This window comes from Aethina tumida, chromosome 1 (genome assembly GCF_024364675.1).
Source record: "Aethina tumida isolate Nest 87 chromosome 1, icAetTumi1.1, whole genome shotgun sequence".
NCBI lineage: Eukaryota > Metazoa > Arthropoda > Insecta > Coleoptera > Nitidulidae > Aethina > Aethina tumida.
The window spans coordinates 79,308,168-79,324,360 of NC_065435.1; the positions used below are offsets into that span (position 1 = coordinate 79,308,168).

The 16,193-nt window shown below is 28.2% G+C and overlaps 1 protein-coding gene across 1 annotated transcript; it reads right to left on the minus strand.

Annotated features, from left to right (window-relative positions):
- Window positions 1–505: 505 nt before the first annotated feature.
- Window positions 506–12,122, minus strand: LOC109608991 (uncharacterized). Its single transcript, XM_020025582.2, has 3 exons — window positions 12,048–12,122; window positions 1,149–1,275; window positions 506–869 (listed from the first exon to the last, which is right to left on the minus strand). Exons 2-3 carry the CDS (start codon window positions 1,254–1,256, stop codon window positions 648–650), a joined length of 330 nt encoding a protein of 109 aa, XP_019881141.1. The 5' UTR covers window positions 1,257–1,275; window positions 12,048–12,122; the 3' UTR covers window positions 506–647.
- Window positions 12,123–16,193: the final 4,071 nt, after the last annotated feature.

A 16,193-nucleotide genomic window follows, 5' to 3' on the forward strand; every position in this document is an offset into this window, starting at 1 on the left:
ATGTAGAACACCTGACGACACTTTTACAACAATAGAAAATCGATGGAAAGCCTCAGATGTTTTTTATATTTGACAAATTGGGTTTGGACCAATTAAAATATGAAGACATAATCAAAAACTGTTATTGAGTAAATTATTTAAACCTTAAGGTTAGTATGTATAATTATTTTAGTATATAATTCTAGTTAGTAATTTAGTTTCGATTATTCTCCAACTCCAACAAAATAAAAAAGGTAACTCTAACTCTAACAAACTTTATATTTTTTTTAATTAAAATTAATGAAAAAACGGCGTTTCTTTATGTTTTTGTATAAAGGATATACCTCTATAGGCTTAAATAGTTTCTGTTACGTTATTGAATAGATAACAATAATAATATATTGTTATTTTATTTTAATTACTTTAATATTCTTGTTTTGCAATATTTGATATTTTTTCTGTCTTTTATAATTTTAAAGCTTAAATAATCATATTTTGTTCATATATTGAATTGTGCAAATAAAACGTTATATAAAAGTTTAGTAGTACTTTATTAATCCTGCTACTTTTAAGCTACAGAATCAAAAATATTTTCACACATCCAACAATAAATATATGTATATATTACATCATCGAAAACGAAACATAACCGACAACTAACATCGAATCTACTTTTTGAAGCAGCTGACGGGGTTGAAGTAGCAGAGACGGTAGCGACTCTGACGCTTGACATCGCTCCTGCTGCGCAATGCACGCTCAAACCCGAACGCATCCTGGTCGTTGCCGTTCAACTCGGCCAGACGTTGGGCTTGGGCGAGGAGCTGCTCGTATTGCCACGGTTTCAAGCCGCCATCCAGTATGTTGTTGTTGCTCTCTTGTTCAGACACCGCCTGGTAATAAGAGGAAATATAGTTTACACATTTCTCCAATAACACAATAATCATCAGGGACTAAGCAGTCTCTAATTATTGTACAATTACTGTTGTACATCAAACGTAAAGAGGCTTATGTCACATTCGCAATGTGCTTGATCAAACAGATCTAATTAACTATCACATACATGGCCAATAATAAATTTATTTACTTAATAAACATATTGAAGCAATTTCTTCAAACCTTAAATAAATTGAACAATAATTTGACAAAGTTTTGTTTATTTATTTGTTTACCTGGTTATTTTCACCGAAGTGAGAAGGTCTGGCATTTGCAACAGCAACTGAAACGACGATCAGGATGAGAAGAGCTTTGGTTAAGAATACTGGAATTTCAGACGACATTGTTCTATTGCCTTGTTATCTGAAATAAATTCATTACATTTATTAAACAACATCAATAATTAATCATTTTTATTAATTAAATAATATTTCGTTTTGCCTTCGTTCAAAACGTTTATTTTATTTTTAAATTTAATTAACACGTGATAAACTTTCCAAATAACTTTTAATTATTCGTGGTTTCAATAGTTGTATTAATTTTACGATAAGAGCATTTTAATGGGCAATATTGTAACGAATAATCCGTGATATTAAAATCAAAATTAACATCTGTGCGGCATTTATTAAATGCGATTAACATATTAATAACATAACAAAAATTGATTCGAAATAAAATTTGTGCAGTACCTTTGCACCATACATATTCATGAAACACGCATCCAACTTTTAATTGTATTGTAATAAAAATCAAAATTTGCGTATTTGCAATGCAAATCACTGCCACAGTTTATTATACGAAAAGGATACATATTATAAAAATATGTAAGCGTCAAAACGACAAAAATTAATAAATTTTAAAATTAGCGTGACCTGTTCGTGAAAAAAGAACCGAGAAGTTTAATTAAACGCAGTTCAATATTCCATACAATTCGAGTGAATTATATTTGAAACCATTCAGACAAGTTTAACCTGCAGATGTATAACTTAAACTTGTTTGACAACTGACTGTTACGTATGTGTAAGTTTAAACAAACGTTTGTTTCTATTTTCTGTAAATTGACTATTTAATTTCTCAAAAAATTTAAATAGTATTTCCACAGTAAATTTATTTTCGCCATATGTCAAGTACATACACATACACTATCGCTCATATGTAGAGCAACAAATTAAAAACATAATAATTTTATCAAAAGCACAATTCTTTTTAATTTAATTTAATTTTATAATTAATAAGTGCCTAAAGATTTCGTACCTCAATTTATATACGGATATCTTTATTTACATAATTTTTATACAACATTTTATTTCGGACAGGGTTCATAAGTAAAGCAACCAAACCCTATATTCAATACAATTGATTTTATAATTTATTTCTGTGTCCGTCATCGATCGTTAAAGCTAAAAATGCCTAGATGTGTCCATTTATCGATACAAATTAAACAACAAATTGTAGAAAAGTTCCGGAATGCTGAAAAACAGAGTAAAATTTTAGTAGATTTAAATTTAGACAAATCGATCATTTCGATGATGATTTACAATTTTAACAGAAGGAATACACTGGAATGTGTTCCGAAAAGTCGTAGAAAACGCAAAATTAACAGAGCTGTGATCAGGACAACAAAAACGCTTGTTGTTCGCGACACTTTTATCAGCGAATCCCGTTTAAATCCCACTGTGAATCATGGTGGAGGAGGTGTTGTGGTTTGGGGATGTTTTTCTGGGTTTTGCATGGACCCATTGGGTAAGTTAGACAAGATAATGGATCGTTTTGTTTATCGTAACATTCTGTAGAATCATATCCTTCCATTTAGCACTCGTTGTCGTGTTGAAACACAAGTCTAAGAAGTTAGTTAAAGAATGGTTCGCTTCTCAAGGAGTACGTGTAATATTTTGGCCAGCACAAAACACAGACCTTTGAAAAGAAATTGATTGGAAAATCCACACAAAATAACTGTCAAATATGAATGAACTCTACGAAGAAGTTCAAAATCACTCAAATATTCTAAATTCTCTACTCTTGACCCTTGAATATTATTCAAATATTAATAAATACCTAACTTAACTCGCTAATAAACAATTATATTGCTGAATTGTTTATATCAAACATACTGCATAACTGACAATAATATGGATATGTTATTTAAACGCACACTTTTATCAAGACAAATGAAAATTGCTAAAGTTGCTCTACATATAAGCGATAGTGTATGTCGTCTTTCATAAGTTGAAAAGTGCCAAACTTGAAAGCGATTACAAGAAATCCAGACGGATATTGTTGAAGAATCGCTCTACTATTGTCCAACTTATTCATAAACTTCAATAGAAGCACATTACGACATTAAAACGATTTATCACACGCGATTTGATACGGTGGTAGAATGCGCCAACATACCGCGAATTTTCGATGTGTTACATTTTTCATCCAAAGAGTCCGTGATAAATGTGCTGCGTGTGAAAGTTACTTTACCATTTTAGAATGGTAAACACCTACGCAAATTTTCTTTTATGGGAAATATTTTTTACACCACTCAAATAAATCAAACATTATACACGCTCATGTGTATAATGTTACGGTAGTATGTAGTATTAAAATTAAAAATTACTTATTGTGCACGATTTATTAATCGTTATGATGAAACTCCGTCAATCACATACAGGACCGTGATTTCCGTTGTGTTATTTCAATTTGCGCTTAACGACTCATTAGTCGTCATTTTTCCGCGTTTCGGCCACGCAAAGTGTTATTTATGACTAATAACATCAGACAGTTATTACATTATTTCGTTCGTTCGCATAAACGCTCTCGGCGTACCTTCAAAGCGCAATATTGAACGTATAAAAATTGCATTAGAGAATAGTGCGCGTTATTTGATCGTAAAGTGGATGGAGATTTTTTTACTGGTTTTCACGTGGCGCAAATTTTATTTCGATAACGCGGACGCGTTGCACGAAGAACAACATTTTTAATTGGATATTTGCTTCGTGGGGCTTATTCAATATAGGCTTGGTTAAATTAGGAAGTCAGACGGATGTTGATAAAATGGATTTATTCTGTTGTGAAACAAAGCCAATTTATCAATTTTATAAATGATTCGTTTTTGTTTTAACAAAAACAACTGATTCATCTCGAATCGATACTAATCCACTCCTTTGTTAATAAACACAAGTAAATTCACCCCCTTTTAAAAGTTGCAACGTAATATTTCGCTAGCACCAAAGTAATTACACTTAACTCGATCACGTCGAATTAAATAATGCATCTGAAAAGAGCTTTTTGCGTTGTCTAATTGTGCAAAGTGAAAAGCTTAGCGCCAAGTCGCGCACCTTTCAACCGTCAGGTTCGCCGGCTAATTGATAAGAAATTAAGATGTTACTTGTCAGATTTAATCAGATTCCGGCATCTCCTTTTCGGAGTATGAAATGGCAGTTAATTCGATTTGATGATTAATCGTAGCATTTTTATCAGTTGAATGGGCAAATAAATTAGGAACGGTGCAGTTTGCGTATTAAAAATCGAGTTGCCAATCTGCCGAACGGAAGGCCAATAAAGTCATCGATTGAGACCGGCTGCGAAAATTGTTTTTGCCATTGGTTTCTCCCCAACGGTGTCGATTTTTCCACGCTGTTAATGTGTCTTTTGTCAAAGCTCAAGGTTGAATCGGAATAACGTTTGTAAGTGATATGGATTTAGGTAATGCGAAATAATACTTACAACGAAATTCTTTTTGCACATAAAACGATTATATGTGTTTTAATTTTTCTAAATGATCGAATATTAGGTAGCATGGGATTTTTAATGAAATTCATTTCATTATTAGTGTGAAAACTTTTGCGATAACTTAAGATGAATTGCATGCATTTAATTTACAGATTTTAATACTAAGCACGTCGTGTATTTATGTCTCGCGACTTGTTTCAAATTAAAAACTTTTTTCAAACACGTTTTTATTAAAAGTTATTTTTCATGTTTTGAATTTACTGTTGACTCGTGAAAAGAATTAATAATAATCTGTGACATTAATTTTAAAATAATTTTAAAAAATTCTTTTAACATTTTAAGTTGGTTAAAACAATTTAAATTTTTTACTTCATTTTAACTTCAAAAAGAAATCAAAAAAGAAATTAAGTTGTATAACTAATTGTATAAAAGGTTAAGTCCATAAAATTCTATTAAAATAAATATTATGTGCTGATTAAACGTCTACTTAAAATAATGAACTTTAATATACATGCAGCAGGTTGATTAAATTAACAGACTTTCCTGATTATCTAAGATTACGAGAGAAAAATTATTAAAGCGCTAGAAATAATAAAAATATAATAGTACATGTAGTGCAAAAATATTAACCTTTCATAAATTAAAAAAAATCCACTTAATTTACTGTCCATCTTATCTACATATGGATGGCTTGTTACTTTGTTAAGTAAATTATCCCTTTAAAACCCCAATACACCTGGCAATATACATGTTCCGGAAACAAGGGGTAAAAAAAATTCACCCGTCTCCCAACATCTTGTTCTTGATGAGTTAAAGTGGCGGACCGTCTTCTCCACGTTCATCAGAATTAAATTTCCTGTTCGGTTTCTGCTAATATAAGCTTTTAGAGGAAGTACGACGCTGAAATTTCCTCCGATGGTTCATGCATTTTGATGTCCCGCAACTGAACGCAGTAATTTTGTGCTTGTTTTTTATCATTTATTTCGTAAATAAACCGAAGATGTTTTGCAAAATTAAATTAAATGAAGTTTTTCATTTTTAATTATCATTATCGATAGATAGATAGATAGATAATTTTAATAATTTTTTCTTATATGCGGTGATTTTAGTGTAAGGTGTATATCTTATTCAAGAGTGGATAAAAACTTTTAGTGCTCTTGATAAACTGCAAAACTTTAAACATAAATCTGCAGATTTATTTAATATCTCTACTCAACTTCGAACACGCTGAAAATTATTCAAGATAGTATAAATATTTGAAGTCAGATAAAGCAGCGAGTTGAGTGAATGCATGGACAACTTGTTGCCCTTAATCAGTAAAATTTGCTTTTGGTTTGATGGTTTTAAATACAATTAAATATTTATAAACATTCATAATAAAAATATTTGTTGATATACAATAAATTTAGATTTTTTTATAAAATATTCTAGAAAGCTTATTAGTTAGTTACACCTTGTTAACCTTTGTGGATTAACAAAATCAATAACGTATAATTGCATTATTTAAGCACTAGTTTCACTTTAATACCCGCATTTCAGGTTAATACTCGAAAGGCCAATATGATTAAATCGTTAAAAAATAAATATGAAATTTTGGTATGAAAAAAATAATTACCGAGGATTATTTTTCACACAATGAACTGAATTTTTTCGTTTAAACTTTCTGTTTAAGCATTTAACAGAACCTTAAAAAGGCTCCTGAGTTAATAAAAAATCTAATCCAGTAATTAAAAACTGTTCATAAAATGTATTACGAAACTGTATCCGTTTTTATATGTTGTAACTCGAGACGATAATTTACAACGTTCTCCGGAGTCGTTATTAAATTTTCTACTCCTAATGCCAACTTTTGTTCCTGGTGTATGTTACAGTTTTCGTTTACGAGTTATAAGTAACAAATGTCCCCATTTTTATATTATTGCACTTAACGGTTTTTGGTTAGTTAAACATCCATTAGTATAATTACAATCATCGAAAGCTGACAATAAGTGGATTTAGGTAATTATTCGGGCTTCCGTCACAAACCGTTAAGGGTGAAATTAATTACAGATGAGAAAACGACTGAAATTAATGGAGAGATCAGATTTCGTAAAGGGAATATATTGCCACTCGAGACTCTACAAGGACCTAGTCCTAATCGTTTTAGTTTCGGACAATATTAAAAGGTCCTGTGACAAAACGTCTTACCTACTTTACAATCTTGACACTGTTATATGTTCTACCTAAAACAACAATAATGTTTTCACACTCTCTCAAATTCGTTTTTGTTTTCAAAACGTGAATTTGAAGTATATCTGAAAAATGAATTTCTGCACCTGTAACAAAGTTCGAAATTACAAAAAAGATTTCAGTAAAAAACGTGTATTGTAGACGGTTTTCGTTATTTATTTATGGAAATCTTTTACGTCGTAATATTTTCATTAAATAATCTGAATCCTGTCAAAAGATACGAGGATAATGAAAGTGGAATTTAAAAAAAGGTACAGGAGTGTAAAATATGCAGTATATGAATAATTAATTAAAAAACCAAAAGTAATGTTTTCATTAAAAAACCATGACGTTACCTACTTTATATTTAAATACATAAACGAACAGAAATATATTTACAAATATGTTTAGATTTCGTTTTTTAATATTAAAATTATTAAATGTTATTAAAAAATTAAAAATTACATTTATTTCTTAACTTTATTTAAAAACTAATATTTGCGCATTCGCCATTTCTCAAAATTTATATCGTAAATTATTTTTAATTGATTGCAATAATTGAATTTTGTTCAATTACGAACCACACGTGATGATTTGATATATTTAAAATATCCCGAAGCGATCTGAATAAATAATATTCGAAGACATTACCATAATGGCATTTTAGATTGTTTGAATTTAATTATCAGAACGTAATTGTGTTTTGAAGCTACCCTCCAAAAGATTTCAATTGTTAAACTTGTGCCTTTTGTTACCGGTTCTAGTTAAGTAACTGTGGCAAAAAGTTTTATTTATAAATGGTGTTCGTGTTCCCACAGTTCTTGGATTTAATCCTTTTGTGTAACTTATTAACGTATTTATTATGTTATCTCTTTGATATAAGGATTATATATAAATAAAAGCTACCTATTATTAACATAATCTATACATTTTTATCTCGTTGATATTACACCAAGTTTCAATTAAATTTTGTTTTTGAATAAACATACAAATTATTCATATCAATACAGATCACAAACAAATTAAATTTTAATTCACTCACACATTGAGAGAAATTTATTTGTCTTCTCCCAATTATGTAATTTGTCTTTTAGCGACTTTCTTATTTGAATATTCATAAACAGGTAAGAAAACCGCTAATGGATATGAAACAGAAGGGTTGAAATGGGAATTTCGGCGAAGTTTTTCAAGTTAAGTAAGTGCGAGAATGGTAAAAAGTCGTTTAGAAATTATAACCGGGATTAATATGGTTTTTAATGGTGGGCGTAAAAGCTGAGTATCAGTGCTTCTTTAAAAAATGACTTTTATGAAAGACCTTATAAAAATGTTTCAAATTTCATTCACAATTATTAATTAATTCGTTTGTTTAAGAAAACTATAAAATCTTGTCTAATTTTTTATTTTTATTCTTCATATTTCATATTATATTGTTATATATTCAAATAGTTTTATTTTGCCTTTTAAAAAATGCATGTTTATTTATTATTTTATTGTTTAATTATCAATTTCCGTTTTTATATAGAATATGGCATATAGGCATATTCTTATTTACATTTAAATTTTTTTCGTAATTGAAATTCTTACGAATCAAATTCATGGATAAACTGATAAACCCAACCGTATCCTAATATCATTCCTACGAAATCAAATTTGATCCATTTGATATGGGATAACTGAAGATAATAAAATTACATTTCCATATCTGCAGCAGAAAAAAAATAACCAATAAAATTCTCATAAATATTTTACGTCGGCCGTAGGATAAAATTAAAAAAGAAGCACCACTTTTTAATTAATTTGTAACGGGTGTGTCGCATGTGTGAGAAATGTTTTTAATAAAACAAACAGTCATTTATATTCTCGTTATCCGACTGATAACGAAGATTGTATCAATTAATTATTTGTATGAATTATACGTGACATCATTTTTTTCTAATAAGACACGACCAATTATTCGGTGACATGAATTATGGAATTTAAATTTATTAGTATTCAAGCTGTTTCGTACGGATGGAATTTTAATAGGACCTAATTTAATCAAAACATAAACTTCCAACCTACTTACATTTTTGTAACACGCACCAACGACCATAGTCATAAAAAAGTTAAATGACTCCGAATATGAGATAAGTTATTGTTTTTCTTTGGCGGAGTAAATTATCATATATTCCGCTAACTTCTGATAAAAATGTGACATTTGACATTTTCAGTGTTCTTTTTACAAATTTAAATGTGAATAGATTAAAACAGTGCACTAAACAAAATCTACATTTTAATCTGATAGCATAATTATTATATTAATCATATTTTAGATCTTAAATAATAAATTTTGGTAACATTAATTTTTTAAAATAATTTTCCATTTGTTCGTAATAAATAGAGGGACAAATACAAAAAATATTATTAAATAATTAATGCATCATTATCAAATTTTGTTTTATTTAATAATAATACGTAGTCTATATTTATTAAATATTTAATTCAATAATAATTAAACTACTTATACAAGTAGTGTGAAGTTAATTAATTTATTAGTGAAATTTTATACCATAAGAATAATAATCGAGTGCACATGAATATTACTTGATTTGTAGCAATTCTAGTTTTAATATTTACACTACGAAATGAATTAATAGAAACTAAGAGAATCGATTCTCTTTTATATAGATCTGCAGATTTGTGAAATAAGCCATAGTATAAACCGAAACCGCACGAGTTTGATATTTAAGTCATTCATTCAACAAGTAAATCGTTACTTCATTGTAAGCGACGGAAATTCACATACGGAACGTTTGGAACCGAAACCAGTCCGGATCGTGACTATTTAAACCAAAATTATGGGCTTTCTGATGGTCTAAAAAGTTGTTTTGTGTAACCGAAACTAATTTTAAGTAACTTCCAAGCATCATATCATGAAAGTTTCGAGTCTAATCCAATTCATTTCGTCTCGCAGTAATAAAAACGTACATAATGAAACTTAAAACAGAATTTGCGCTCTAAACTGTGTTACGAGTTTTATTAAAAATTCGAAGACAATATTTAACGAAGCGTTTATACTCGTATTCTGTTTAAACTATACCGCATTTAAATCGTGTGCATCCAATATTAAACGACTGTTTCAAAGTGACTGGTGCAAATTAAGTTTCGAAATTAAGTATTCTCTGAAGTAGGGAAATAAACTTTATTTACTCATCGTTAATTATCTTAATTTTTATTACTTCGTTTTATTATTCAAATAGCTTTTCAATAATGAAAAGTAATTTGAATTTTGAATTTGACAATATTAACGTAAATCGTAACGTAGTCAGAAGTAAAGAACAATTTCGACTAGAATTACGTGAATAAAATACCGCCCTAAAGAGATTTACTACATTCGGTCAAGCTGCCATAAAATTAAACCCTTTTAGATTAAGGACAAAAACGGTTCGTGAAACTAAGAGAATTCAAGTTTTCAACAGTTTTGAAGCGATAAACATCAACCCCTCATCACATAAAATCATACATATAAAATTTAACTGGTTTCTATAGTTTTGTTATTCAGACCAGTTTTTTCCAACAAATCTCATTATCAAACAAACTGACATCTGAAACGAATCCAAGATAATAACTGTGTTACTGTGGCAAAACGGGGTTTGAATGAGGGTGGAATCGGAAGTGGCCGCAATGGAATAATCTCGGCTGGGAAATGCGTCGAACAACCTGACACTTTTGTTGTTCTTTATGGGTTACAAGTTGCCGAGGAATTTTGCAACTGTAAAAAGGAATAGATGGAAGTTCGATGTGTGTTTTTAATTGATTCGAATTATATTTTTAGATTGTGTTGTGGTACAACAGGTGTGGTCGAAGTTAATTGACATTCGTTGAAGCGATGTGTGATTGTGACTGGCAATTGTTCTGCTATGTTTCAATTAAATTTAATAATATTTGTTTGGAATTTTTTTAATAGAATATACGTGTTAGCATGTATGTATGATATGTATTATTTAAAAATAAATAACTAACCTGGAAATATTTAATTAAAATTCAATTTGGATTAATTAAAATTAAAATAGAAAGCACCAAAATGAAAAATTCAAAATTCAACAAAGATACAATAATTTAAAATTAATTGTGGATTATCAAATTATAATTAATTATAATTATAACTGTGAAATATTTCTTTCGCATATAATAATAATTATCAAAATTAAACTATTATTTCTGAACATTCCAAAATTTCTAATATTTATTAATTACACATTCAATATATTTAAGTCTATGTACATTTTAAGTGGTCTAAACTATTTCGTAACTTCTTAAAAAATTAATAATAATTCTATTATGATTGGATATATAATAAAATTTAAATAATATTTTATACATTTATGTATTTAATAAAAGAAATAAGAAAGTGATATATAAAATGCATTGGATATTTAAAAGTACAAATTTAAATAAATTAAAATAAACAAGTTTAAATATATATGTATTGAATTTTTTATTAAAAATAAGGTATAAATTATAATTTTTAATTTTTATAGTTAAAAAATTACGGGAAGTTTTATTGCCGTATTCAAATATTATATTATTATTAAAACATTTACGCAGTCATATTTTCTCGATGTATTTTAAAATTAATACTAAAATAATTAATATCAAAATTATGATGTTCTAAACTTTTAATAGAAATTTTATGTATGTACATACATAAAATTTGCATTTATTATTATTAATATGTTTATTTATTCCTAATTGTTAAAAAAAACATAATTTCAGTTAATTTAATTTTAATTTTAAGTTTAACAAAATATTTTACGTATCTTTTGGGGATAGAAATATATATTTTAAAAATATGTTTTATTTGACTGCAATGTATTGATAACATATTCAAAAAGTATTCACTAAAAGTTAAAATTTTCAATTATTCATGTGTTCAATGTGTTAAGTCATTTTTTACAATTACCATATAATACATAATAATAATTATATTTATTGAATCATCCATTTCTGTACATATATTCATATATTTATACCGCTTTTATATAATATTAACATGAACAATATACCGAGAATTAAAATAAAATTAAATTAAACGCAAGTTTACAACGTTTGATCCGAACAAACAACCCAAAAACGACAAATGCGGGTAGGAAACGACCCTTAAAACCTACTATCACCATCAGATTAAAAAAAAAGAACTAAAAAATAAATTTAAAAAAGTTACTCACCTTGACTAGAGCGGGAAGGATCGGGTACCTCTGGAGCACGCTTAACAGTGAGATGGACTCGCGCGGACCCACTTCTATATAGGCGGACACGTTCTCCTGGATGTGACGCGACGCCTGCGACGCCCAATCCCAACGCCTCTAGACTTTCCGCACCGTTTTTCTTTTCGCTTTTTTACCTGCAGTCAGCTATGCGGCCGAACCAGGTGAAAACTTGACTCACAATTGGGGATGCAAAGTGTTTAATATGTAAATTAAAAATATAATATTCATAAAATTCGAATCAAATACCTAATATTTATTTACGCATTCGCCAAATTTTTAAATCAATAATTTAATAATCGTGGTTGGATTACTAATCATTTTAATTAACTTTTCATTTAAATTATAAGTATACAATTTTTTCTATATACAAATTTGTCAAACGGCCAAATTAACAATTTTTTACATTAAAATAATAAATTATGTTGATCTGAATTAAGCTATTAGACATAATTAACATATATATCATTACATACTTTATACTACTTTTATACATTATACATTATACATTACAGATTACACATTACACATTACACATTACACATTACACATTACACATTACACATTACACATTACACATTACACATTACACATTACACATTACACATTACACATTACACATTACACATTACACATTAAACATTACACATTACACATTACACATTACACATTACACATTACACATTACACATTACACATTACACAGTATACATTATACGGGACGCACTTGTCATAATTTTAATAATCGATCCTTATGTCCCATAAGGACAACCGCTGATCTAAACAATACTAGTTAACAAAATAATTCAAAAATATACTTTTACAAATAATACATAAATTAATAAAGTAACGATTAACTGTAATTTATACACAATGCAAAATAATATATTTATTTTGGGTGAATGTCATATCTATATTACAAATAACCACATAAACCATAAATAACCAAATAACTGTGTCCCAATTTCACTCTGTTTTTAAATTACCTTTAACAATTATGCTTAACATTAATTAATAAATAATCATTGTGAAAAGTGTTTACAATTCGAGGATCGCTCGGTGTAAATAAAATTAACCCATTCGCACAAAAATAATTTAGTAAATTTAAGAATTTTTCTGTTACTACATAATTAAGTGGAAATCCTGGATTTGAAGCTCCCACTTTCCCAATTTCCAAATGTAAACAATTTTCCCGGCTTTAAATTACGACTACCACACTAACGAAAAGAATAAAATTCAAAACGCAATATATGATATTTTTATGCGGTGTAACAAAGTTTTATTCTCACAAGACAATTTGTTTTTTTCTTGATTGTCGTAAAACTGTTATAAATTGATACGAATGTCAATCGTAAAACATGTACGTGGCTTCTGTTTTATCGCAAATCGATGTTAATTATTATTTATAAGAGTAAAAGAAGAATTTAATACATAACTGTAAGGAACAATTGGTTTTCCCATGTAATCGAGTTCCTGTAAACCAAATACACCTTAAAAGTTCAGATCAACATCGACTTCCATAACTTAAATAAAAGGTAGCGAAATGGGATTATATAAATACGTTGGATCTGGAATCTGCACAAATTTATAAGAAAAAAATACCTGTTACTTTTAACTAATATAATAATCCCGAAATCCCGATCTTACACAAAAAGAAAATCAATCTATATCTATAGCCTTTCTTCTGCAAAGTCGAAATTTCTAAAGTAATCGATTAAATTTCTTGACGTTTAACGCCGTTTTAAATAATTAACATTGTTTTTACTATAATGCGGATACGCCAGACGTGCTTTTATTTCACATTTTACGTCGAAGTTCGAATAAAACGTAGCTAATATTGCCATAAAGATAAAACAAGCTTTGTTTTAAGAGATAAAAATTTATTAAATTATGTTTGACGCTCGTAAAATACTACAATTTTATAATATTTTAGAATTTGTATTAATAATTTTTTTATTAATTGTTTCAGTTTTAAAACTAAAGTTAATTTGTAACGTGTAATTTTTTTTTTTTAAATAATCTATACAAAACTTTAAGAAATTTTGGACATGGACAAATTTTGAATTATTACAATTATAACAATACCATAGACAAATTGTTAAGTTTTATATACATATTAATACTAAATGATTTATATAAATTACTTTAGTTTTTTATCTAAAATAAAATTGAATGAAAATTGTCGAAGGATTTTGTGTTGAATATTTTAATAAATAAATAAATAAAACACATTTTCAACATTAAACTATAAAACATGCAGCAACAAAGTTATATTCAAGTTTCCGATTAAAATGATTTGCATCATTTGATTTCAATTGCACATTTGCATTAAATCAAAACTTGAAACTGACGGACTCAAATGCGGAACAAAAACACCACCACCGCCATCACCACTACCAAAACACACATCTCCAACGTTAACATTACCCGTAACTTAATCAAATTAAATCACTGCCGCCCTTAGCACGTAAGACATACATGCGGACGCAATTAACAAGTCTGAAAGTGCAATTGTCTAGAACCCAAATTCTGGTTAGTGCGATTAATTAAAATCAAATTGTTCTGCATGATATTAATGGAGAATGGAACGCAATTCTTGTAAAGCGAACAAAGGGCGAATGTTACAAAAGTGCCAAACTCTATTGGTTAATTAATTAATTAACGGTAATAATTAGCATTTTCAGGTAGGAATATCGTGAACAAATAACAAAGGAACCCGCAACAGTTTCACATTATATTCATCTTGTGTAAAGTCAAATACATGATGTGAGACTGAAAAATTTAAACAGAGGTTAGTTTAGGAAATTGAGAATTGAGTTGGAAGCATAATTGAGATTTGTATATTTAACGAAGAAGTGAAATCGATATTGATGGATAAAATTCTGTGGTATTATATTTTTATTAATTCTTTGTTCGTAACAGTGTAAATAAATAATTGTAATAATGTTTATCTGTATATCTGATGTATTTTAATTGCTTTATTTTTATTTCCAAAAGAATTTTGAAATAAAAATTATATTGAACGCATATAAACAAAGGGTCTTGTTAAGTAATGAAATGACGTATGGCTTATGTAAAACAGTAACTTTTATCCAATTAAAGTGGAAACACGAAACAACGATGCAGAAACAATATTATTAATATGTTATCTTAGAAGTGCTCATTATAAGTTCTTCGCAAAGCCCGCTTGCGATAAATAACTGGAGATAATTAAGACAGTCTCATTTGAGTGTCTATTGAGCACAACAGGTGAGCTTTGCTTTCAATTCTCAAGATGTAATAATGTAAAACGGACGAATGAAAAGGGTGGCGATTTCTAATAATGCTTTAGAAAATACAATTAATCAAGGTGCTGATAAATTATCACTGATTATTTTGCATGACATAAAATTACTTTTTATGGTATCCAAAAGATTTCTTTTTTGCTCCCATTTAAAAAGGTATATTCAATTATATAAGGTTTTCTTTAGTTTGATTTCATCACCATTAAAGCGGATTTGTTTAATTAGATTTATGATTTTAGTTTAATTACTTGAGCTTAAATTATAATTAATGTTGCTTCATATGAAAAATCAATATTATTTAAAACGTATTTTTCGAAAATCTTAATTATTTTAAGTTTCTTGCTATACAGTGGAGCGTAAAATACCCAATTGAATAACATTTTAATAAAATGATTATACTATATATTATATTGGAAAGAAAGCCTTTGATTCTACTGGATTTTGAGAGGTATAGCATGCATGACAGAGATGGTAAAATATTCTCACTACGAAGCAAATTTGAAGACTTTTATTGCTTCTGTCGTGCATGATCAGATGGTTTCCGATTGATATATCAATTGCTTATAATTGTTACTAGGAGATTATTTTGACAAACTCATAGTATATAAGATCTAAAAAATAGTTTATATCCTATATGTATTTTAAATTTACTAGCAGTTAAATTTTAGCTATAATCGATTTTATTAAGAATTTAAATTCATAGTGTTTTAAGTTACATTTGAATATACGTATTTATTTATCGATTTACATTTTTAAATTTTTTATTGAGCATTGTTTTATATAATTATATATTATACAACATATTAAAAATGGACGGCTGAAA